The sequence below is a fragment of the Leptosomus discolor genome, chromosome 18 (genome assembly GCF_034619465.1).
Source record: "Leptosomus discolor isolate bLepDis1 chromosome 18, bLepDis1.hap2, whole genome shotgun sequence".
Taxonomy (NCBI): Eukaryota; Metazoa; Chordata; class Aves; order Leptosomiformes; family Leptosomidae; genus Leptosomus; species Leptosomus discolor.
Window position 1 is genome coordinate 6,318,855 of NC_141408.1, and position 24,066 is coordinate 6,342,920.

The window sequence follows — 24,066 nt, forward strand, 5'->3', positions numbered from 1 at the left end:
TAATGCACATTTTGTCCCTGTGTATTTCATTTAATGCACATTTTGACCCAGTATGATTATATAATTCCTAATGGATATTGCAGGTCCTTTCCTTCAGAATAGGAAATAATCAGTGAGAGAAATAGCAGAATGCATGGAGAAGGTCTAAAAAGCACGGCCTTCAAGATAGGCTTGAAAGAATTAGGGCAATTTAGTTTTAAAAAGAGAAAATGGAGTGGAGATACTGATAACAGTCTTCAAACACAAAAAGATTGCTGCGGAGAGGATGGGAAAAATCTGTTCTGCATATCCATGACAGATGGGACAAGGTCACGCTGTGAAGGTAGGAGGTGCAGCTGAGTTGTGAAGATAGCTTTTTAAAGGTAAAGACAGTAAAACACTGCACTAATTCACCTGCAGTGGTTGTAGAGGTCACTCAGTGTCTTTAGCAACAGTTTGGGCCAAGTTGGCTGGTTGTCTGCGTGCCATGAATGATGCAGGTAAAGTTTGTCCTTCCTGGGCTCAGAGGGATGGGCTATGGGAGCACTTGAGTCTGCATCTTTCTCTGATTTTCTGCGATTTTATAATGCTGAGACTCCTCGGCACTCATGGACTGCAGTAGGTAAGATGAGTGCTCAAATACTTCAGGCAATGCTGCCCCAAAGTCTTTATTTCCCGTGTGGTTCCCCACTGAGAGACAGATGTTTAGCAGGACGCTTTTCCTCATATCGCTAGACCAAACAAAAGCTTACAATCTCCAGGATTCAAGAATAGTGATAGTGATATTCTGGCACTTCCATCACTCAATAGTGGTATTATAAATATTTCATGGAAAAACTGAATCGTAAAAGTATTATTTTTGTAGTGTGCCAAGAGTAGATCCAAGCACTTGGAGCATAAAAAGTATGAAAGTCACATTTTAATATTGTGCTATCCTCACTGAGCACAGTGTTAGTCTGAAACTGTCTGACATATAAAAATAAGGCAGTGCCTCCAAGGTATATTAATGGTGGTTAAACGGCTAATGGTTACATGGCAAACTCCCAGTACATTCATTTTAGTGCACGCATTGCTCTGAACCAGATATGGCTGGCTGGAAGGGTCTCTTGAAATCCCATATGGCATCCCCAGGGACACCACGTCAGCCATATTTCACTGAACCAGAAGTGGATATAAAATGAGCCAAAAGCTCACTGTGTCTTTCAGTGGGGTTACGCTTCTGCCTCTGCGAGGCACATCTGAAACTCCCAGCCCTAATCCTTGAAATTCATAGTGATGACAGTGCTTGAAGTCAAATGATTAATCTTTCATGTTCTTTCATACCTAACTACTGTTCTGGTTCCAGGTTTTGGAAACCTGAGTTCCAAATGGGTTTGTGGGTGTTCTCAGCCTTTCTGGATCTGGCCCTTAACCTGTAATAACCTATTTCAACAAAGGAAAACATCGAGTACTGAGGCAAAGAGGCTGCTTTGTTCAGGGTCAGCCTTTGAGACGGATAGGAGCACATAGAGTAGGGTGTGACAAGGATGTGATGTGTTTTTATTGTAGGTAGTCTGTTATGGAAATATCTGTGGAAATACATAGCTATTGTTGGAAGTAAGCTGAGCCCAGCATGTTATTTCTGGCGTAAATTAGAGGGAGGGAGATGTCTTGGAACAGGTAATGCCCCATTTGGTAGGGCATCAATTGGCAGGTAGAAGACTCAGGTTCATGACCCTGTTCCTCCTGACTTGAAGCAGTAACTAGAATGTGGGTCTCTCTTATTCTACATAGCTGCGATACAGACGTGTCTTGGTGCACCATGAAATCCCCACTGAACTCCACAAAATGAATTCAAGAGGCACAGTCCTGCAGCTCACTCTTTCCCTAAACCTATGTTTTCTCAAGGCTCTTTTCAATGTTTATTGGTTTAGCTCTGCAATTCCATGTTTACATAAATTACATGATTAAAAGCAAAGCAGGAACCTAGACAGAATGTGGTTCCTGTTAAAATCATACCAAGTTATTTGCTAACTTAACCCTTTTGAAAACCAAAGACACTTACTGAGCTGCCTACATGTTTCATGAATGGCAAGCCCGTTCATGATGAACTATTCAAACCCGCCAGGGAGGGTGTTTGAGTTTATTCCCGAAGGTGTTTGTTTACAGTGTTTGTTCATACAGTAGCTCGGTGATGACAACAAATATTAAGTAACATCAGCCTTTTGCCGTACCTGGGGAGCAAGGAGAATGACCTGCCTCAGCTTAATTTAAATCATAACCTGCCCAACTGGTGAAGCCCTGCAGAAAATTAATCAGTAGTTCTAAGCTGCGTATCTGATTAGGGAACACATGCATTGGGTAGCGTGGTGTCTGTGGCGTAAAGATCTTTTTTTTTGTAGCAACTAGTTTTTGCATGGGTAGAGCTTTGATGAATACTGCCGCATGCTCTTATCACAAATGAGCAAAGGAAATATAAATTAGGAGCTCATAAATGCAGGATTCTCGTTGCCTTTGAAGAACTTGATTTCAGTATGGTTTGCATGAGAATGCTTTTGTTGGTTTCAAAAAATCAAATTGTTTTTGGCTGGACTGTAAGTAGTGTGTGAGCCATAACATTTTAAGTAGGTGTCCTTTACCTAAAGTAGATAAAAAGGGACATGAGGTCTGTGAGGGGTTAATTCATATATTCTAAATGAAAATGGAATTAGAAAATGAATTCCCTTCTAACATCTCCACTCAGTGCACAGATCAAAGCCATCATAGGAGTAAATTTATGTCTGATAGTGTGGACGGTTTCAATGCACACTGGCGAAATATCATGCTGATTGCTGATTGAAAACAGTTGTTAATTCTCTACTTCACTAAATTCAGAGTGGAAAAACTTTCCTTAATAAAGAACAGATTGAAGAGAACCAAGACCTTACTGTGTGGAAATTAATGGCAGATGCATATACTGGTAGTTAAAATGTTTCATTAGATGTTAATGTCTTGCTGTGTTTTTAATTGTTCAGAAATTAGCCTCTAGAATATTAAAACCATCTGTTTGTTATCATGATGAAACAGAATACTTAAATAGTTATTAATTTTGTGGGCTTTTTTTTCCTTGTCTGCAAAACTTTGATCTGTTGAGATTTCAGTGGATGCTGGATGCAAAAGTGAAAAACAATTTTAAAACACCTTGGTGCCCCAAGTATCGGCATTTGCTGCCTGCCACCCATATTTTGCATGCCTGCTTTATTTCACAAATTATTATTCACCAAGGAGAAGTTGACGTTTTTTAGTGCATAGAAGGAGTGTGCTGATGCTTGCTGAGCCTGTATAATGGTTGATTTAAACTGTAATATGGTACATTTTCACATGCTGATACTTAATTTTTAAGTCTTGTGGGTCATTTTAAAGCCCAAATATTTCAGAGCATAGAAGGGCTCCATGTAGATCTATCAGCACAGGGCTTTCTCTTCCTTCATTTGCAATTATTTACAACTATTTTTCTTCCTTTTTTTTTTTTTTTCTTTAGGATTGAGTTTTGAGGGAGTTGTGGGTTTTTTGTCAGTTTTTTCGGTTTTCATTTGAGTTAGGTATTTTATGATGTAGATGAACAATAATGGGCTCCTTGCAGGTCCTGATTCAGGTAAGTATTCCTGTTTGTGAGAACATTCATTGAATATATTTCCAGCAGAATAGTGAAGATACGCTTATTTTTTTTCCCTCAGCTGAGATGAATTTAACTAAGTGCTTAAGTGCTGTCTTGTGTGGAGGCCGTACCATGTATGTATACACAGCTCTCCATTGTGAAGAGCACAATTTATAATACATTTTGTAATGCTTGTTATACGTGACTGAAGTGTGAACATTTATTCAGCAAGTCTAAACATTACTTAGAGAGCCATTAACATATCTTTCCAAGTGATTTTTGACCTTTTCCTGAATAAACACTTTACAAAACTATTAAATGCCAGAATGAGGATTAATTCAAGTAACCATAATTTGATAGTATCCTGGGTTCCAGGTTTTCTGCACTTATCTTAGAACAGTAACACAACTCCACTTACCTACTATATGACTATATTTTCAAGGCAGGTAAGTTTAGTACAATTTTAAAGCATACGAAAGAGAAGTTAAATTGTTGGGGTTTTTTAATCAGTATAATGCAAAGAAATAGTCTGTCAAGTAATTATAGTGGACACCCAGTTCCCTAAAGGGAATATATATCCCTTGAAGTCAGTGGAAATGTTTCCCTTGATTTCAGTGGATCTTGCCCTGATTCCTTGCCTCGCTGTTGAGGTTGCCAACACAAGGGCTAGTAACACTAGCTGGCACAATGATTTTCTGGAAATGAAGCTGGTTTTGGACTTGCATGGAGGCAACATGCTCATTAAATCTATCAAACATTAAATCACCTTTGGTCACCGTTGACAAGAGATAGGCTCCAGGATGTACTAGGAGATTTTTTGACGTTTGCAAATAGGAAGACTTGTTATTTCACCTTGGCAGAACTAGTCCAAGGTGAAAGCACAGTGCTGCAATATATTTTACATTGTTTCTCAGGATGAGAGAGGAAGAGGGGTAAGCAGAAACAAAAAATTATGTCGAAAAATAATGTAGAGCAAAGCCAAAAATGCAACAACAAGCTGGTATTGTTAGGAGTTTGAAGGCACTCTTGATTTTTTTTTCAAACCAGCTGCAGCTCTTACTATGTTAGTCCAGGGCAAAACTTCAACAAGATTTAAGACACGAAGTCAAACCGTGGTTTAAGGATGTAATTCTTCAGCGTTTCTTTTCCTGATAGTGCCTGGGCCCTTGCCACCCCTTCCCACCATCGTCTCCTTCATCATGCCAAACTGAAGAACTCATCTGGGCTAGAAGCAATCCAGGAAACGAAGAAGGAAAAAAATAACCTGGTCGTTTGTAACCTGGCAGAGTTCCCTGCAAAGCCCTGGTGTTAGCTGCAGCTGAACAAGCCAGGGAGTCTCAGGGGTCTGGAGAAAAGCTGCCCAGAGCGAGTTGGTAACGGCAGGGTCGGGCACCTTGAGCAGAAGAGATGCTGTGAAACTACAGCCTCAGGTACAGGAAAGTTGTGACTTGTTGGTGCCAAACAGGCCGGCGTGACAGAGCGGCACCCAGGAGTGCCGGCAACCTGTGCACAGCCCGAAATGCTGAAGTATTTTATTTTGTTCAAAGAGCTTCTCTCCAAAGAGGGTGGAGTGTGTAACACAAAGGTTCCTCTAAGTGGCAACTTGCCATCTATCAGAAGCTAATCCAGGTTTTAACAACTTCAACAACAATTCCTCCCTTTGCTTCTCTCCTGAATTATTTGTGATGACTAGCTCCTCTTCATCTCTAAACTCATCTCCACATCAATGACAGCTGCTAATGAATTCAGATGGTTCATTCCTTTCCCTTCCGTGCTTCTTCAAATAGGTTTTCTTTGCCAGATACTTCAGCTCCCCTTTCCTGCTAACAAATTGGTACTGAGGTATATTATTATGACTTTTGCTTCCATCATTCAAGCAAGGGGAAAATACAATATGTATAGACATGAGTTATATGTCAAAATGCTTTTACTCTCCCTCCCGCCCTTTCCTTCACATTATTAAATTATAGAGAAATACTATCATAATGGCCTCTTGGCCAAGTCACAGAGAGCAGAGTTATGGTTCCCTTGATAAATTGCAAAACATTATTAAGTTTTGCTTTCTGGACTGAGAGTATTGGCATAAAAGGACTTCAACCACAATCATATTGGTCTTGATTGCTGCTTAATTGCTGCTTGTTTGTGTTAGAGATCATGTGGTTTGATTGATCTTGCCCTGCTTTTGTCATTATAGTTACAACTTCCTAGTTTCTCCTTGTACAGAGACCACAGGATGACTTTTAAATCTTGAATAATTTATATGGCTGGCCAGTTAAACGGCTTAAAATAGTATTATATTTTTAATCCAATAGCTCAACCTTCAAATCATTATTTATGCAACCAAGTTATTAAATATTTATTCTCAGCTTATATTGAACTATGAAATAACAGGGCTCTTTTATGTAAACAGTGGCAAGCATCTTGAGGTCCAGCCATGAATACTGATGTTTCCTCCTTCAAGACATTTATTTACTTCTGTAATGTTAACTGGGTGTCAGGTCAGTGGTCTACATTGAGGGGAAAAAAGGATGACAGTAGCCATGACTTAATTCAAGCGACCGAATACTGTCACTCTGGTCTTTCAGGCTTGGTTCATGGAGCTGCTTCACATCTTTAGATGTTCCCAAAAGGTGTTCTCCCATCTTGCATCTCCTTTGTGTGTGAGGAGCAACCATCCTGCGGACTCGAAACAAGTGAACGACAGAAACTACCTGGGGTTTGTTTCCCCTCATTAAAACAGATGGAGGCTCTTTAGCCGAATTTGCAGAGAGCTGTAGAGCTGCTGTGCTGGTCAGATTTTTTGACCTGGCCTGTTTGCTTTTTGTTCCATCATGTGATTAATTTTATCTTCTCACTTAAGTATTCTTCCAGTAAGTTATACATTTCAAAGTCAACCAGAGGCCAAGCAAAGTCCCTAGGGGGTTGGATATCAGACACTCTGTGTTAAATGGGATAATATTTCTGTTCTTGTCTCCTCTTTCTGGAGATTCAGCGTAAAGGCAGTGCTTGCCTCTGCTTTCCTACCTCACCTGACCTTTCCTGTACAACAGAAACAAGAACTTTTCAGACGTCCAGGGCTGAGTTTGGGACACAGACCCTGCGGCCCCAGGCTGGACCCTGTGCCTGTCGCCCCTGAAGCAAGAGCTCTAATGGTCTAACAAGAAGGATCTGTAAAGACATCCTTGCCAAATGCTCTGAAATAGGCTGTTCTTAAGCAGAACATTGGGATAAAAGTGCTGGCTCAGGTCTTCATTTTTTAAATGAGTAAGCCTAAATGGAACCACAAAAACCAGTCCCTGGTGGAAACTACTGTGGTGAATATGCATACACTAGTCCTTGTAGGGTATTCCTGGGGCTTGGGGACTTGCAACTGTATTAAAAGTTTATGTCTATGCCCATAGATCTCTGAATCTGGTTTTGGGACATACAGAGCAGAAGCAAGAATTATGTAGATGGTGTGAATGGACGTCACTCAGCTGAATAACACATGGGACTTGTGGCATATGCAGATCAGAACGTGCATGGATGTATAGCTGTGCAGACAAGGATGGTGCACTTGTACCAGGCAGGAACAGGCACTAAAGCAGTTGTGTTTCGGAGGTGGTTTTTAGTGGTACAAAGGCTAGTTTCCCTGACACAGAGCCCAGGGAGAGCCCTGGAAATCCAGGGTGGGATACAAACGAGCTCAGCAGTGAGACTGAGTAAATATTGGGAGGGGCAGATCGATTCCTCCCTGATTGCCACCGCTCTGGCTGCCTCTGAGCAGACTGGCTAGGCCTGCACTCTTTATCCCTCTCTGCTGTGTGAGTCTGTGCCAGGGAAGCTGCTTGGAGAGATTGATTGGTACAATGGAGTGCTTTGCAAGGTGTAATTTCAAAGGCCATATTTCTCACTGTGCAACCATCAAAATGCAAAGGGTCAGAAGAAGCCTATATTTTTTTGCAATTCAGCTTTTAAAGTGTGCTGAAATACGCTTCATTTGTTGCAATTGCCAACAGCTTGCTGTTTCATACTGCTTTTAACAGGAGCTGAGGAACAGAGCAAGTCTGTTACACTTTATATGTTGTATAATGTATGTATGATTCTGGGGTGTGATGAGTTTATGCCAAATTTATCTTTGATTTCTGTATAAACAGCACAGAAAAAATGATGGGCTGCATTCTCTGTGTAACTTAGATAAAATAGAGCTACATAGCTACTTCAGAGTACCTTCTGTGAGCTATATATCTAAGGTTGCCCAAGCATATAATGAAGGAGAAGAGGATCTGGAAATACATGCCCGTTCTCTTTATCCCCCACCCCCGCTTTGGCAAGGATGCTATTTATTCTTAGCCTGTGTTGCTTCTGCTGTTGCTACTGTGAGCAGAACACGATCACTTGGTGTTTCTGTAATAACAATGCTAAATAGCCGAATTCTGCCCAGAAGAGGGGTGTAGCTCTCTTTCTTTCAGTAGGATGTCCCCCTTTTAAGGCAGCAGAGGATGGGTTCTGCTACTCCAATGTATTGAGCAAGTGCAGCAGCAGACACTGGATCAGCTCAAAGGCAGTGGGAAATTACCACCAGTGTTCTAGAATGAGTAAGTTAGACACCCTTGTTCTGTATCATCAGCTAATTAGGTAATTGTAGTTATTTGTTCAAGTTCTGTTAGATTTTTTTGTCAGCTGGAAATTGGAAAAATATATATGTGTGTTTATTCTTGTTTTTCATAAAAAGAATTTTGGAACAGGAAAATTACTTTTTGTTCTCAGTGGAGGCAGGAAGGAAACAAAAGATAAAATCTTGTCTTTGTTGGTCTACCTTGCTTTTACCATACAGGTATGCAAAATAAAGCTTCATACTCTGGTAGGGGATGTCAGATCCCAGGATGATGGCCTGTAGGCCCTGATCCTCAGCATAGAGCGCGTGCATTTGCAGTTGTAAGATTATATATATCAAGGCATGCACAGAACCTCTCCAAATGTTTTATTGTATCTCTTAGGTAAAAAGATTTCTCTTCCCTGGTGTGAAAAATGTCTTTGTATTGATGCTGTTCGGAGTCCACACATGGTGTGAATTCTTTTTCCGTATTTGCGGCCTAAACTTGTGTATTTTAGATATTCTTCCTCCTCATTATCTTATCTCTGATTTGCTTTCCTTGTGCTGCTCATCCGTTTAGCTAGTCAGGCGGGTGGTGTGGTGAACATGGCTTTGTTAGAAATGCAGTGTAGGGGTCTTGCTCCACATTCCCAGCTGCTGTGTTGAACCATCTTTAAAGCTTTGGGTGACATGTAAGTGCTGTAGTAGTAGTATTTGTCTAACTTATGTCAGTGGCAAGACAGGTTTAAATGGAAGTATTTAAATGACAGCCGTTAATCATGATTCAAATCACAAGTAACAAGCCTTGATTTACATTGTTGCTTTTTCTTGCTATACGGTTCTCCTTTTATTTGTTTTCATACAGCCAGATTTGTTCTCAATCATTGATAAAATATGTTTCTTTGCAAACAAATACTCAGTCCTACGTGAAATCTGCCGTTGCTCTTTTCTGACTGATGGAAGTCCCTCCACGTGTGTGTGTTTGCTTGGGTAGGGCAGGGACTGGCTCCTCGGGCTGTGTTGGTGCAGAACTTACAAAGTGGACGTTACTGCTGTGCCTGTGGGTCTGAGTAGCACAAACAAGGCTGTAGTGCGGTGCTATTGTGATGTATGAGTATAAAAGCTGAGCAGACCAGAAAAGTAAATATGTTCCTTATGTATTTTAGATAGAATTTAAAAAGTGGCACCCTTGAACAATGAATTTAGAATTTAAAAAGTGGCACCCTTGAACAATGAATTTAGAATTTAAAAAGTAACACCATTTGAACAATGTTTAACTTGTCGCCCTTTAAATCCACCAGTGTCTTACTTCTGATTTCTATAGTCAATTGTTCCGTTGTTTAGAATCAATTATGATTCCATGTGAATTTCATATTTTGAAATAAAAGTTAACAGATTTTAAGGGAAAAATATTTAAGTGGAAAATTATTCTACACTACACATTTTATTTTGCTGATGATTTTTCCTCCCTCATGAGTGGGTGTGGGTTAGTGGGAACTGCTTTTGGCATTTTGGCCCGTCAAAACCAGTCTCTTCAGAGCATGTGGTGACATTCATGTTAGGAAAAAAACCAAATGGATAAAACCGGTCAGGGAGTTGGTTGAGTCAGCTCCACAGCTGGGTGCTGGAGATGCTCCCGATGCTGACCCATGCATCAACTTCAGAGGCATCTGATGCTAAAGAGACTTCAGGGGTCCATCCCTTGCCTGGGGTCCATCCCTTGCCTATCCCCCCACCTCACACCAGCATACGGTGGTGCCCGCTGCTCTGGCTCCCTCCCCGGACCCGTGGCTCACGCACCATTGCCAGGAGCTGTGAGGACACAGCCCGACCCAATGGCAAGGAGCCCATCTCCTTTCCTCCCTGTGCCCATGCAGGATGGAAGTGGGTGCAGACTCTCCCACCCACCCAGCACACTCCCTCCTGCTTGTGTGCCACGAGTCAAACTCCTCGTTTTTGCTGAGCTCTGAAGAAACAGCGATGGGTTCATAATAAATCATGCTGAGGTGGTCCAACCTGTTAACTAGAATCTCGCTGGGTTCAGCTGGGCTTTCTTTTTTCTCACAGGCTGAACTGACCATTGCTTCCTGGCCTTTGGCCACCTGGAGCAGCCTGCAGTCATCAGCAACTGCCTGATTTGCCGGTGGTTCTGCCTAGATCCACTTGTGCAGCATTTGGGAAAAGTGTGTGATTGCCAGTAGTGACAAGAATTTGCATCTTCAGAGCCTGGCTTGAGTCTGAGCTGCTGGGAAAAACCCAGAGAGCAAGTGCAGACGCAAGCTCTGTGCATGTGAAGGAGCAAGTAGAAACAGTACTGTGAGAAGTTTGTAGTGGGTAGGGCTGTTGCACTGGTCAGGACAAACTGTTGTCACGGGTTTGGGAGTGGCTGTTCAGGTGTTCTGGAGTCAGGAAGTATTGCTAACGATGCATGTACAAGTCTGTTCATCAGCTGATCTGAGCTGGAGAATATATCCACCCAGGTAGGAGCTGGATCAGAAGAGCTTTGGACTGTCTTGCCCTTGCAAAAGCTGTATGGATAAAGAATGGCAGGCGGAACTGAAAGCCTAAAATTCCTCTCCCTGCAGCAGAGTTATGCCATCCCTTGGGGAGCAGGTCTCCTCCAGGACTCTGGTAAAGGCTTATGTTGCTGCCTGTGCTATAATAGGGAGAAGTGTTAGTATTCATAACTTTAAAGTATAATGTAGTGAAATAATCCTTTAATTCCATATGGTATGGAAAAGCAGGTGCCTTGAAACTATACCATAGATTTACTGCTGCCAAATGGTATAGGGTTTTAAATTAATTTTTTTTTTTTTTTTTTTTAAAAAAAGAGCTTAGAAGAGCCACATTAGGGTGTTTTTGACGCAATATATAAGCTCTGTGAAAAAGGCTTTTGCTAAATTCTCGGTATGTTTATTTATTTTGCTTTTTGTTATGTGCTAACCAGGCACTGCTACTATGGAATTATCTAAAGTGGCTTAGGGATTCAGCAAAGCAAACTGCGGTCCTGAGAGGATGATGCTCCCTGTAGTCTGGGCTCAGCTGCTGTTTCATCCTCCCTTACGCCTCTTAACATGATTGACTATCTCTGTCCTTCATTCTTTTCCTTTCTGACACAAAAGGCAACAGAGAGCCATGTTGTTATGGGTTATCCTTAGTAGTGTTTTACAGCTTATGCCCCCCATCCCTTCATTTGCCAGGAATGTCTGACTAATGTAGTAACTATGGCATTATTCCTGTAGATCTATCCTACTCCTAAGCCTGAATATTTAGGTCTAGTTTACGTGTCAACTTTGAACGGCATAAGGAAGCATAGCAGAGAGCTGCTTTCCCTGGACACAGATGAATATTCGGTTTGCGCTTTTGCTGTCACAGAATAGGGCTGAATATTCACCTGGTGCAAAACCAGTTCCGTTAGACTTCAAGTCACCTGAAAATTTCTCCATGCCCTGAAAGAAGAGTTAACTGTTAGTGCTTACTCTTACAGCAGTTTCACATTTGATGTCTTTGCATCTATTTTTGCTTATTCATAATCTTAGCAGTTTCTGGCCAGTTTCATTGTGACCTTTAGGCTTGAGCTAGTCTTTCTCTCCCTTTTTCTTCATCAAATGGTTACTCTTAGTGTTGTGTATCTTCTGCTTCTCCCCTCCCCATGCTATCTCAGCAGCCCTCTTGCTCTGTGTCCGTCGTGGTGGCAGTTTCCAGTTCTGCATCTTCTTTGCATTACTCTGCAGGGCAGCAGAGTGATATGTCTGAATGTTTTTGAGCCAAACCGTGGTGTGGTGAGTTTACCTTAGCTAAGGACCAAACTCCCATTCAGTTGATCTCTCTCACTCCCCTACCTCAACAGGGCAGGGGCAGAAAATAAGAAGAAAAAACTTGTGAGTTAAAGACAGGGAGATCACCAATTGCTGTCATGGGCAGAATAACCTCGACTTGGGGAAAACTGATTTAGTTTATTGCTAGTTAAACAGATTTGGATAGTGAGAAACAAAACAAAAATTGAAGGAACACGTTCTCCTCCCATCTCAGCTTCATTCCTTTGTTCCCCTGTGTCCCTCCGAGTGGTGTGGAGGGATGTAGGTTGCGGTTGGTCTGCGCCAGCTCCTCTCTGCGGCTCCTTTCCCCTGCTACCGCGTGGGTCCCTCCCATGGGTGACAATTCCTTGAGGAAAAATCTGCTCCAGCACGAGCTCTCCAGGCGACACGGTTCCTTCAGGGGATGTCTGCCTGCTGCGCCTGTGTCTCCCCGCGGGCTGCAGAGGGATCTCTGCTCCAGCTCCTGGAGCTCCTCTCCCCCTCTTCCCCCCCGACCTGGCTGTTCGCAGGGCGCTCTCTCGCTTCCCCCCTATCGCTCCTCCGGGCTCTGCCCTTGTGCCCTTTCTTGAATACGCTTCCGTGGAGGCACCACCAGTGGCACAGCCGTGGCCGTGCTGGGGGCTGCTGCCGAGCCGGCCGGAGCGGGCGGGAAGCGGTGGGGGCAGCGCCGGCCTCCCCTCGGAGAGCTCCTGCAGAGCCGCAGCCCGCTCCTGGGCAGGGACATCTGAAGCACACAGGCTTCCTACGGCCCGTGCCCGTATGAAAGGGCCGCGTTAAAAACCCAGGGTGTTTTCAGGGTGTTTTGGTTTGGGTTTTTTGTAAACACGCTTCGCCAGTGGAGCCACCTCACCATTAGAGATCGTTGTTGCTACTGCAGTAGCGCCCGGAGCAGTGAGGGGGGTGATCAGGTCCCGTGGTGTGCCACGTGCTCTGCAATCACCTGCTGAGAAGCTGTCCCTGCTAATAAAACCTCTAAATAGATCAGTTTTGGAGAATGAGGAAGACCCATCGTTATTCTCACGTTTTGGGGAGGGAATTGGGTGTGGTGAGGGATCAGAAGTAAAACCCATGATGAGTTCCAGCCCAGTGCTTCAACCAGCAGCTGTGCTTGCAGATCTGGGTTTTATTTGTTTTCCTTTCTTGTTTTTGATAGAAGTGTTGTTATCTAGTTACCCAGTTCTTGACTTTCAGCATCCTCCAGTAGATCTAAAGACATTACAAAATAATAGGTTCTGTAGGGCAATAAAAGATTTCCAGAAATACAATGTGGTGAGCTAAGAATGACAAAAAACTCCCAGAAAAGTTTTGGAGACGTGGATGTGCACCAGGGTCCTGGCCCTGTACCATTCTGACTGGGCAAGTGGACTCAGGTTGCTGATGAACGCTTTCTTTGCATATACCTCGTCGCTCATGCTTGGGGAATCCTTGAGGCTGTGCAAGTGCGTTGTAAGTCAGTGGCATGCGGTGTTTTTAGGGATTTTTGCTTTCAATCTAGAAAATGTATTTGCTCTTTGTGCGACCCTGCAGATGGAGCCCTACCTGGATAAATTCACTCCCACTGTACGATGAAAGCATAGAGTCAAATGGACTTTTTGTAAACCATTCCTTGTTCCTCACTTAGTGAAATGAGAAATGTCTCTGTTAATGTAGGAGACTCCTCAGCGAGAGACTTGAGTAGACATCATGGGAGCTTCATGCTGGCTTTGCTTTTTGCATAGGGTACCCTGACAGGAATGATAGAGGAATGGGAGTTGTCAATGTGGCACTTTAAGTGTTTTCCAGGGAGGACAGTTGCATGCAGTGTAACTAAAGATCCAGTCTTTTATTTGCAGACCTTTTTTAGCAGCACAGTATTATTTCAACATCATTTTAAGTGGTTGAATTTGTGCGAGTAGATCAAAATGAACCATTACCTATCCATGTTAAGTGTTCTCATGTGCATTTGTGTGTAACTTTAGGTTCTAAAAAGAAGACAATGGGCACATTTCCATGCTTTATTTTTTTAATTTAACACAGATTGATGGGGTTTGGAATAAAATGTAAACCCTCAACAGTTTGGCACATGGAGAAGCTCAACTTGGAAAAAAAGAAAGAAAAATATGGAAAGCTTATAAATCTTAACTTGGACTAACTTCTAAGTTTGCTGTCTAGTCTATGCAGTTCACTGTGTTCCTACAGAGTTTCGGGCTCAGATATCTTGATTGTATTCTCTTGTTCCTTGTAAATTCTGTCTAGAAAAATGACACCTGCTGGGTTTTTCTTCTCTTCTCTGTAAATAGCTGTAATTTTCAGTATAGTAGAGGTATAAAAATGAGCTGTTATGATTAGTTAGCAAATAACTGATGTGTGAAAATTATGTACAAAATACATTGAGGTTCTAAAAATAAAATTTGAGACTGGAAAAACTTCTTTAGGCCCCAGTTACAATAAGAGTTTTTCCATCATCGAGCGGATGTTGACAAAAGACCGAGTCAGGGAAACTTGATCCATTTTCCTTTGGGTGGTTAAATTTTAAACCTGGGACCATAAAATTACAGCACACAGTGGTCCTAGATAAGATTTGTGAGTTATATATGAAGTATAAGACTTCTTGAATTCGTTATCCTCCCCCCTGCCTCCCAACAAATGCTACCTAGATCTATTAGATCTGACTGATAAACCATTCCATTTGAAATCAAAATCGTTTTACTTGAGATTTTCTGGCTGAGCTGTGGAATATTTAGTTTATTTATTAAATTGTAAGTGTTTGACAAATAGCTCTAGTTCTTATGTTGCATTTTCTTTGAGCTGGGAGTACGTCTGTCCCATTTTTGCGGTTGTGCTCATGCATTGCAACTCAATTGTGTGTCTGAGCCTTAGTTTTACGTACTTACTTTCTTTTGACTGATCGAGAGTGCCCAAAGCTGCCTTTTACTAATGAGGGGAATAAGGGATGGAGGTAAAGCAGCACACACATACCAACCTTACAGATTGCACTTCCTTAGTGAACCTGGGAGAGAACAGCAGTGTATACAGGTGGGAATGTATATCTGGGAAATAGAGCAGAAGTCTGCTTTGCGTGTGCCTATAGAAGAGAATGTGCGTGAATTTTGTGTGTGCTTCTGCAGCATGTTTCTGGGAGAATGGGAGAAAAACGAGAAGAGACAGAAGAAAGGGGGAAAAAACTTGGTGGAGAGAGTTTATGGAGAAGGAACTTTTGTCTCCAATCATGAAATGGAGATGAGTGTGATTATCTGTTCCTGTACAGTCTGAATATAAATTACTATAGATGTATTAATAATTAGAATAAGTTAGGAGTTGTTTGGTATTTGTTGTATGACTGTTGGTAGGCGTAGTGTCTCTGATAAAATACTTCATTAGGTACCTCACCAAGTATTTTCTCAGCATTGACCTGATGCTGCCAGTATTTATGTATATGATTTTAAATCTAAATTTCTGAAACTCACTTTTTGCCAGTATTAATCTCAGGAGTAACCAGTCTCCACAGGAAGTTACTTCAAATAAGCATCAACAAGATGGTTTAACAAGGTTAAAACAGAATTCTAATGCATTCAAGCAACATATAGGGAAAGATAAGTTAGAAAAAATACATTTTCAGATTGCAGTAGATGCAGTTCTTCCTTTTGCTGTATATGTGTGTATATGTCCTCGCAGATGTGTGTAAGGTATATAAATGGTGAATGTTCATTTCAGTATGCTGTTGTTGTAACGTCTTGACTCGCACAAGTCACAGCATAAGAGAAAGCAGATGTGTTCTCAATTGTATTGAAAACATAGTTTGTTATTTTTTTTGTATTTTTTATTTATTACAATGACAGTAAAGTTCATTAAAGCTGGTTTGAAAGGCAAAAACAATCTGATACCTGTTAAGGACATCATGTTGTTTTATGATTATTGAGGTTAGTCAAGAATTTTTTATGGTCCCAGGCAATGTTGTTAGGGGCTAGTCCAGTAAAAGGCCTCGCCGGGGTAATGGCTGCTCCTTCCCCTGGGGAGATTTCCATTGATCTTAAATAGTTAATACTCTTATGCTGTAACGAGGGAGGGATCGATTCTGTACATGTTTTGATGTGATGGTAACTTTAAAAGCTGCCTCTGTGACATGAACAACTTGAGAAGTCTGAAAGTTCCCAAAATGAAGATCTTAAACTGTGGTTTCGTTGCGACACGTGTGTTGCCTCTCTCTACCTGCAGGGTCTTGGCCCACACGCCAGCTTGCTTTGCTCTCTGCATTCACGGCCTCGCTGAGCTGCTGCCTTGGCACCAAGGCTGCACCATGCCGGTGGCAGTGCTGCAAGCTCCACGTAAACTCTGCTTTGGATAGGTGTGGCATTGGGTTAAAGAGGAGCAGTGGACAAGGGGACTTACCTGACCCAGGCTAAACTCTTGCTCTCTGTTTGTTCTTTCCTACAGCTCAAGCCAGGTCAAAACAGTTGCCGAGACAGTGACAGTGAAAGCGCCAGTGGGGAATCGAAAGGTTTCCATCGAAGTAGCTCTCGGGAAAGACTCAGTGACGTAAGTAAAACTCCTGCAGCCAAGTGCTGCTCTGATTAACTCCTGGTGTAGTTTTCTGAGGGGTGTAAGTCATAACAGGATTTAGTTTCTGGGATGGTTTTTTGATAAAATGCCCTTCCCTTTGGGGGGTTGGGAGAGGAAGAGGTAGCTTAGGTCTCCTGCCCCAGTTCAGTAAACTTCTTAAAGTTTAGTACAATGTCTGTCTGTGTGAAAACACTTGTTCATTTTGAAAGAGTTGAAGGCCATTTAATGAAGTTAAAATGCTCTGCGTAGTTGAAAAGTGAGATGGCCTCTTTTTACCCCAAGGAGGAAAGGAAAAGAATGTATTTCTTTGGGCTAAGTACTGTCTTTATGAAAAGTATTAGAATGTCTAGAGAGACTTGGCTAATTTATCTATAATGAATTGATATAACATGGCCAACAATAGCATAAGCTCTGCCTAAACTGTGGAAGGTCCTAAGATGGCAGCTCTGTGGAGAATGTTTTTCTCCACTGAAGAATGCTGGCCATTCACTAATGACACGCCTGAGTTATTCTGACATATGAATGGCTACAGAAATCTTTCTGTTGCTGCAATGAGATTATTATTTATTATGTGTACCATCAAAATCCTTGAGCGTTTTATTCATGGCTCTGGGTCCTCTGTGCTACATGCTTTGCAACACAGAATATAAAGACAGCCCTGTCCCAAAAGAGCATGTAAATTGGGGATTTTGTAGGTCAGATCCTTTGCTGGTAAAAGCATGGATAGCTACATCAGTCAGACCAATTTGTATCAGCCAGCAATCTGGCCCTACTTTTAACTAACCCACATTTTGGAAATGGGGATTTTATTGATAGCATGTCCATGTAGATTTGTATGACAGGTACCAGATGGTGTCCTCTGTAGGCTAATCCAATAAAACTGAATTGAGCAGACATTAGAAGAAATACCTTTGTAAAGGATACATTTCGGTGTGCAAATTTAAGCCTGAAGGCACACAGCTAGCAATTTTTGCTGAATTGTGCGTATTACTGGAACAGCTGCCTGATTTTTTTTTTTTTTCCTGTGAAGGTGTGAAATCTGTAGCGCTCTCTTTCCTCATCACTTTGTCACATAATTTTAGAGGTCCGTTCCTCCCCCAGAGCCAGCTTTTATGGGTACATTCAGCTAGACGCTTCAGAGCCTGCCCTTCATAGCTGTCAGGTGAGGGCAATCTCAGGGCTGTAAGATACCTTTGGAAGAGGAGACTGAAACCAGAGGAGGTAGTAAGTAAACGCTCTGTACAGGTAGCAGTGGATGACAGCTGATGGTCAGCCTGTCACCGTTGCCATCCTAGCTTGCTCTGAGCCCTGTGGCAGCTGAGAAGTCACTACAATGAACTTCACGATTACACAGCACCTTCCATTAAAAAAATTCACTGATCCTTACAAACATGGTTTTATTTTAGCCTTTTCACTTCCTTTCAATGTCCTGAGTGGAGAGCTGTAAGGCTTATTCGAGCTTTCCAGCAGCTCCTAGCATTGTGGTGCCAGACCTGGCAGTGAGAGCAGAATCCTGGTTCCACTTCCACCGATCAAATGCAGTTTTTCTCTGACATTTTTACAATACTTCCCCTTTGTCTTGGCACTATGGCAAATTAAAAGGAAGTGGAGAGCAAATACAGCTTCCCTAGTGCAGGTGAGAAGAGGACATAGGGATCCACAAGTTGCTCAAAAGGAGTGTTATATATGTGGAAATATATATTTCAAAATGTTATACCTAGTTCATGTTTTGCTTAATAGGTAAGTTCCTTTATGCTTTGACAATTCATTGCCAACAAGCATATGTCTCTGTGGTCTGGTGTTGCCAGTTCAGCTGAGATTTCAAAAACCTGCATGAGGTAACTCTCATCTTGCCTGAGTATGTGGTAGCCTTTCCCAGAATCTTTCAGTTACGAAAAGTAAATGCTGTTCTACATTTCTCTCTCTCCCAAAGACCAACACCCCATGTTTTTAAATGACAGGGCCTTATGAAGCGTTAGTGATTCGTCCACTTCCAGCTATGGGTGAGCCCGCCTTGAGCTGTCCTCTTATGCACAAAGATGCATCAAGAGCTTAATGAGGTTATTTTAAATAATATCTTTTGAAGGAGGGAGTTGTCTGATGATACCAACCAATTACTGTCCAGAAAAAACTACAGACAAAAGAGTGAGTTTTCTCTGAAGATACTTTTCTGTTTTTACAACTATTTTCTTAGGAAAAAATATGCAAAAAGTTTCATACTCAACAGAACGTAGACCAAAAATATGAAGTATTGCAGGCAGACTCTGAGGTCGGAAGGCAGATTTTGGACATGAAATACAACGGCTCTCCACTGATGTAGCCCAACAGCTTTGTAAGATTAAGCATGGCTACTGCATGGAAATATGTATAATGAATGAAGTGCATATACTCTAGGTGGATGATCAATTTTCAAATCCCTAGCTGTAAGTAAGCTGTTGAAACAGAAATGTTAGCTTCATGAGCTTTAATGTGGAGCCTAAGTGATAGCTCAGTGACAGATGCCGAATGAGGGAGATGGTATAATGAATATCCAGTTGCAAACTGACATGTCAGTGGCTTCATTCCCTCTCCTGCCAGATATCTTTCAACTCTGCCTATTGTGAATGTACCTACAGCCCTTGGATAATGCAGATTGATGCAAAGTGTGTTTACAAGGGATGACTCCTTTCCAGGCTAATGAGATCCAAGCAGGTAATTTGCAGCATTTGCGAGAGAGGTGGTCAAAAATGAAAAGAAGATAATTCAATGAAAAGACCATGTTAAACAGGAGACTTTTCTCGTAATGAGGCTTGAAATAGCATCAGACAGCAGGAAGAGAAATATCCTGTGTTCTTGTCAGATGCAATGCAGTGAGACTGCTTTCCATCAACTCCTTTCTTTGTCCTCATCCCGCACATGTGTGCACACATGCACACTCCCCTCTGTGAGAGAACATAATTAGCAGAGAACTTGACCTCTGCTAGATTAGGGATAATGATTGCTTGAATGCTCCATTGCAAGCATTTGATAGCGCCCTGATACATCTCCCCGTTTGAATTTCATAAACCCATTTCTCTCTCTCTCTCTCTCCTATATAGTAGTTTTTGGAATGACAACTTGTTTTTTCCTTTATGGGCAGAGGTAGCTCCAGGGGCCTAAAAGAGAAATTGGAGAGCTGCTCCTCCTTTATATATAGGGTGCTGTCGTCAGTTTAATCTCATCAAAATCTTGCCAGTAGTAGAATTCATTTTGTTGAGATTTTGCTTGGAGACAAGATGGCAGCGCTTTCTCTTCTCCTCAGCTTGGCGCTCAGTCAACTTGTTTTCCTTATCTTTCCATATGTATTTATTTTTAATTGAGTCTTTCCACTTTGGAATAAATGGTGTACTTTTTAGCCATGTTTTACAAAGCAGCCAGGAGATTACTTGAGGAAAACGTGAGAATTGCAGCTAACCTGCACAAGAGTTATTCAGGGGTTCGGCCACCTCTTTGCTAATCAAAAACTGATTTCTTTGGTGCACGTTCCTAAATTCCTGATCTACCCCAGACTGAAGCTTACACTCAGCTGTACAGTCATTGCTAGTCCTGTTAAAAGCCTGATGTCTGTGAAATGAACCTTGATCATTGTTTTGCTATTGATGATGCAATGGCAGAGCAAGCCCGCAGTGACAGGAGGGGGCTGACAAGCTGCTTTGGGCACCCTCAGCCCTGCCTGCTGCTTCTGGTGTTGGTTGCAGGCTTTCAGTGGGGGGATGAATAGAAAAAACCTCTCACGTGTGGTCGTCGGCTGGCAGGCAGCACGGTTCTTCGACTCCTGCTGCACAACTGAGGCATGGACTGCCAGACCTCTGCTTGCTTCTGCTGAACAAGGAATCACAATCTGGGAGAAATTGTTGGCACTTTTCTGTCTGGAATGTTGTTCTAGCTCTTGAATAGGGAGTGGGACAGGAATCTTTCCATTTGTCCTCTGTGTGAAAGGTCTTGTCTTGGGTTTTCATCAAAGCTGACACACTCTTTCATGAGTGCTTCCCTTTCCCTCATCCTTTGTAGCTGTGTACTCCTACTGCGTTGTGTACTTCGTGCTTGAGAATGGGTTACAGTGAGGCATCAATGACAAGGAAGTCGTGAAGTGCCCCTCCTGCCAGGTCTGTTGGTGTCTGCTTTGGGAATAAAGGTGTCTGTACGCCCAGCAGTGTAATCCGGTGGACAGTTTGTGGTTTCAGCCTCAAATACAGGATATTTTCTGTTCTCTCTCTCCCATTCTTCCCATCTCTGTACTGAGCCTGAAGAAAGACAAAGTGAGGCACAATCTTCAGGTTTTGTGCTCTGAAATCTTTAGTACTTTTCCTTCTCCATAATATCCCCAGTAATCTTGGCTGTATCTAAAGTGGAGTAACACCAGCAAAGCTGTGTGAGTGTGTGTGTGTGTGTGTGCCAGAAGCTGCAGTGGCTGCTTCTTTGTGTGTGTGTGTATGTGCGAGTGTGTATGTGTGTGTTTGTGTGTCTAAGGTTGGGTGCTTAAATGCTTTGTTGCATTATGTTAATTCCTCGGCAGTGCAATCAAATTCATGTCGTAATTAAAGCTGTCAGTTGGAAGGCAAGCCAATCGCCAAGAAAACACAGCATAACAAATGAAGTGAAATGATTCTGCGTGTAGCTATACAATGCTTCGCCAGGCATGAAATTAAATAAGTAATTTGATGTTGACATCAGAAATTGAAATGATACCCACTGTTCCTTCATTCAGTCAGACCTACATAAACAATGGCCAGAACAAATATGTACAACACAGTCTTTCTCCCCACCCAGCTCCCCCAGTAATGCACAATATATATGCAAAACGGGTATAACTGTGCCTTCCAAGACCTCAAGGATGTAATTTTCTTTGGTACACAATAAACTAATGCTTACATGAGGGTTACTACATTTTTGCTCCTGGGCCAAAAGTTCTTCTCTTTAAGAAGGGAAGGGGGAAAAAAAGGGAGGGGGAAAAAAAAAATTTAAAGAGAGAGAAAAGAAAAAAAGGCAGAAGGAAAATAACAAAACCAAAACCCTGTTAATTTTAAGCAAGTGTCTTGCGTTTTGCTGATGGGCACCTGGTGCAGGCTTCTGCTGGTGGTTGTGTGAATATCAAATAGTGTATCTAATGTTGAATTGTGCAAAGGGTTTTGGAGAGTGAAACCGTTACCTCTATTATAGGCACACTTTATATAAGAGCTGTAGAACCATCCAGTGCAGGATCACGACTCAGCATGGGCTTGTAAAGATGCTACATACACGGTATCACATTCCTCAGTTGGTACCAAGGCTGGGCACTGGGTAGTGGGATCCTTTCGCTATTGGGAGTAATCAAAAAAGGTGAGAAGCTGTCTTCTTGCATAGCCCTTGCTTCAGCCTATATGCTCTGTCAACACACAGTTCACAGCACAGCTGACTTAGTCATTCATGCATGTGCAATGCAGTCTTTCTTACTTCAATTAAAAAGAGTTTGCAACCTGTACTATCCATATGCAGCATGCAGTGTGTGAAGGGCTCTATTTCCATCCAGCAAACTCAAATTCCTTGGAAATGCACAGTTGTTTCTTTTCAGTGAAAGTCATTTGACTGCTATGTTTCGACTGTCCTCCCATAGCCATTGCAGCATTGCTTTTGAAGGAATGGAAATATTCAGTGGGAAATATTTTGCTTGCTTATTGTTTTTTCTTCCTTTTTATTGTTTTGTTTTGATACTTGATCCTTCCAAAACTTGGAATAAAAAGCAGACAAAAATTGCACACAGATGCAGAATGCAAACTTTAGAACTTTCCGACTGTAAAGTAAGTTTAAAAATTGTGAGTGAAAGAGTTGGGACTCAACTGGCATCTGTACATAGCTTAAAAAAAGGGGTTATAATGATTTCACGTGTTGCACTTTGTGGGTAGACCTTTGGCTTAAATTAAAAGAATTTAGATGGCATGAAGCAGAAAGCAGCATGAGTAAAGTGGAAGGCAGTATATATGATGGGCTTTACCAGGAAAGTACAGGCAGTAGATACTAAACTGGGGTGTGCTGAAGTGTGCTCGCTACCAGGTGCTGCAGAGCTGCAGTCTGCGGGCACAAAACCATTGTATGTGGCCCATGAAGGGGACTTTCTAACTGGAAACAGTAGCTGGGCTGTGTGGTGACTGGGACTGTGGTGGTTACCGGGTTATTCCCAGCTGCATGATCAGGCTGAGCTCAGGGCCCTCATGGCCATGTGCTGCCAAATCGTCACTGGGACCAGGTGGGTCTTGCTCTGGATGATGGTCTGGTGGCAGAGGGAGCTTGAGGCCCCAGAGCAGCAAGAGTGGGGCCAGAAGGACTTAAGAATTTATTAATTTCTGTGGAGCTGCCCATGCACACTGATAACCAACTTGTAGACTGCAGATCTTGAGTCCTTCAGTAGCCGCAACATATAAGATAGAGAGCATTAAGGGAAAGGAACCACATATCTTCCAAATTTCCATAGCAGTTTTGTTTGTTCATATAAGATGTCCCAGCTGAGTCTGTTGATTGTATGATACAGTACCCTTATAACTACCCAGGTGACTTCCTCTTGCCAAGTCTTTAACTTCTAATGTTTTAAACCAGAAAGCCTTTCCCTATAGGTACGTAACCTGTCTAAACCTCTCTTCTTAGTGGTGCTTTGCTGAACACACAGTAATATTCTCATTATTTGCAATGAATTTTGTGGTTAAGTTTAAATTTCTTGACACAATCTATTTCTGCTGTGTTGAATTCAGTAAAAAGATACCATAAGCCCCTTGTGGGGGTTTATTTTCTTTTACGTCCGTGCTGCACTCCACAAGCAGAAATCGAGAGAATCTGCTGTTAGGGTTACCTACAGCAGTGTCTCAGAAGAGGGATGACAGTGATGTGAATTCTGTGTGTTTCCAATGGTTTGCCAAGGCAGGTTGGGGCCTTTGTGCAGTTCCTGGTAATCACTGAGCTGTGTCATTACTGAAGATGAGGTTGTGCTACAGAACAGAAACAGGAATTGAGCTATAGGAGTTAAAGACTGGTCATCTGGACTACCCGCTGCTCCCTGGAGAATTATCCTCTGCGTTTTGCTTCCTTGTCCATTGACTAGCCTGGCTTGAAATGTTTCAGGCGATAGGGCTGTAGCGTTGGGAACTGTTTACCCTTTAATGTAACAGCCAGTGACCTGGATTAGGACAGAGATGTTTAGGTCTCTCACCATGTCTCTAAGAGAACCTGCTGTGTAAATCCCCATTGCTTAGATGAAAAACTAATGAAACAAACCCCTTTATCTCCTTAATTCCTGTGAATGTAGAGGTTATGATCATGTCCCACTTAAAAATGAATTTCATGATGCATTTTTTAAGCATTTAAACCTTTTGATTACTTTCCATGGTAGTAATATTAGTTTTAATTATTGTTATGAGTTTGAGTTTTGAAATCTGTTTCACACTGTAGATAGTTGTTGTTTGTTTTTTCTTTTCTTTTTAAATCCTTGGTTTGTCAAACAGTGTGGACATCCAAATGGGAAACAGTAGTGACTGCATTCTCCAGGAACTGGT

General features: G+C 42.1%; 1 protein-coding gene across 4 annotated transcripts in view; it reads left to right on the forward strand.

The window, feature by feature from the left end:
* The window catches only part of AUTS2 (activator of transcription and developmental regulator AUTS2), a 785,815-nt gene that overhangs the window by 337,545 nt on the left and 424,204 nt on the right, over positions 1-24,066 (forward strand). For all 4 annotated transcript variants that reach the window (XM_086475189.1, XM_086475190.1, XM_086475191.1 and 1 more), the window contains exon 3: positions 16,403-16,504. In XM_086475189.1, coding sequence (XP_086331315.1) covers positions 16,403-16,504 — 102 coding nt within the window. The remainder of the gene's footprint in view (positions 1-16,402; positions 16,505-24,066) is intronic.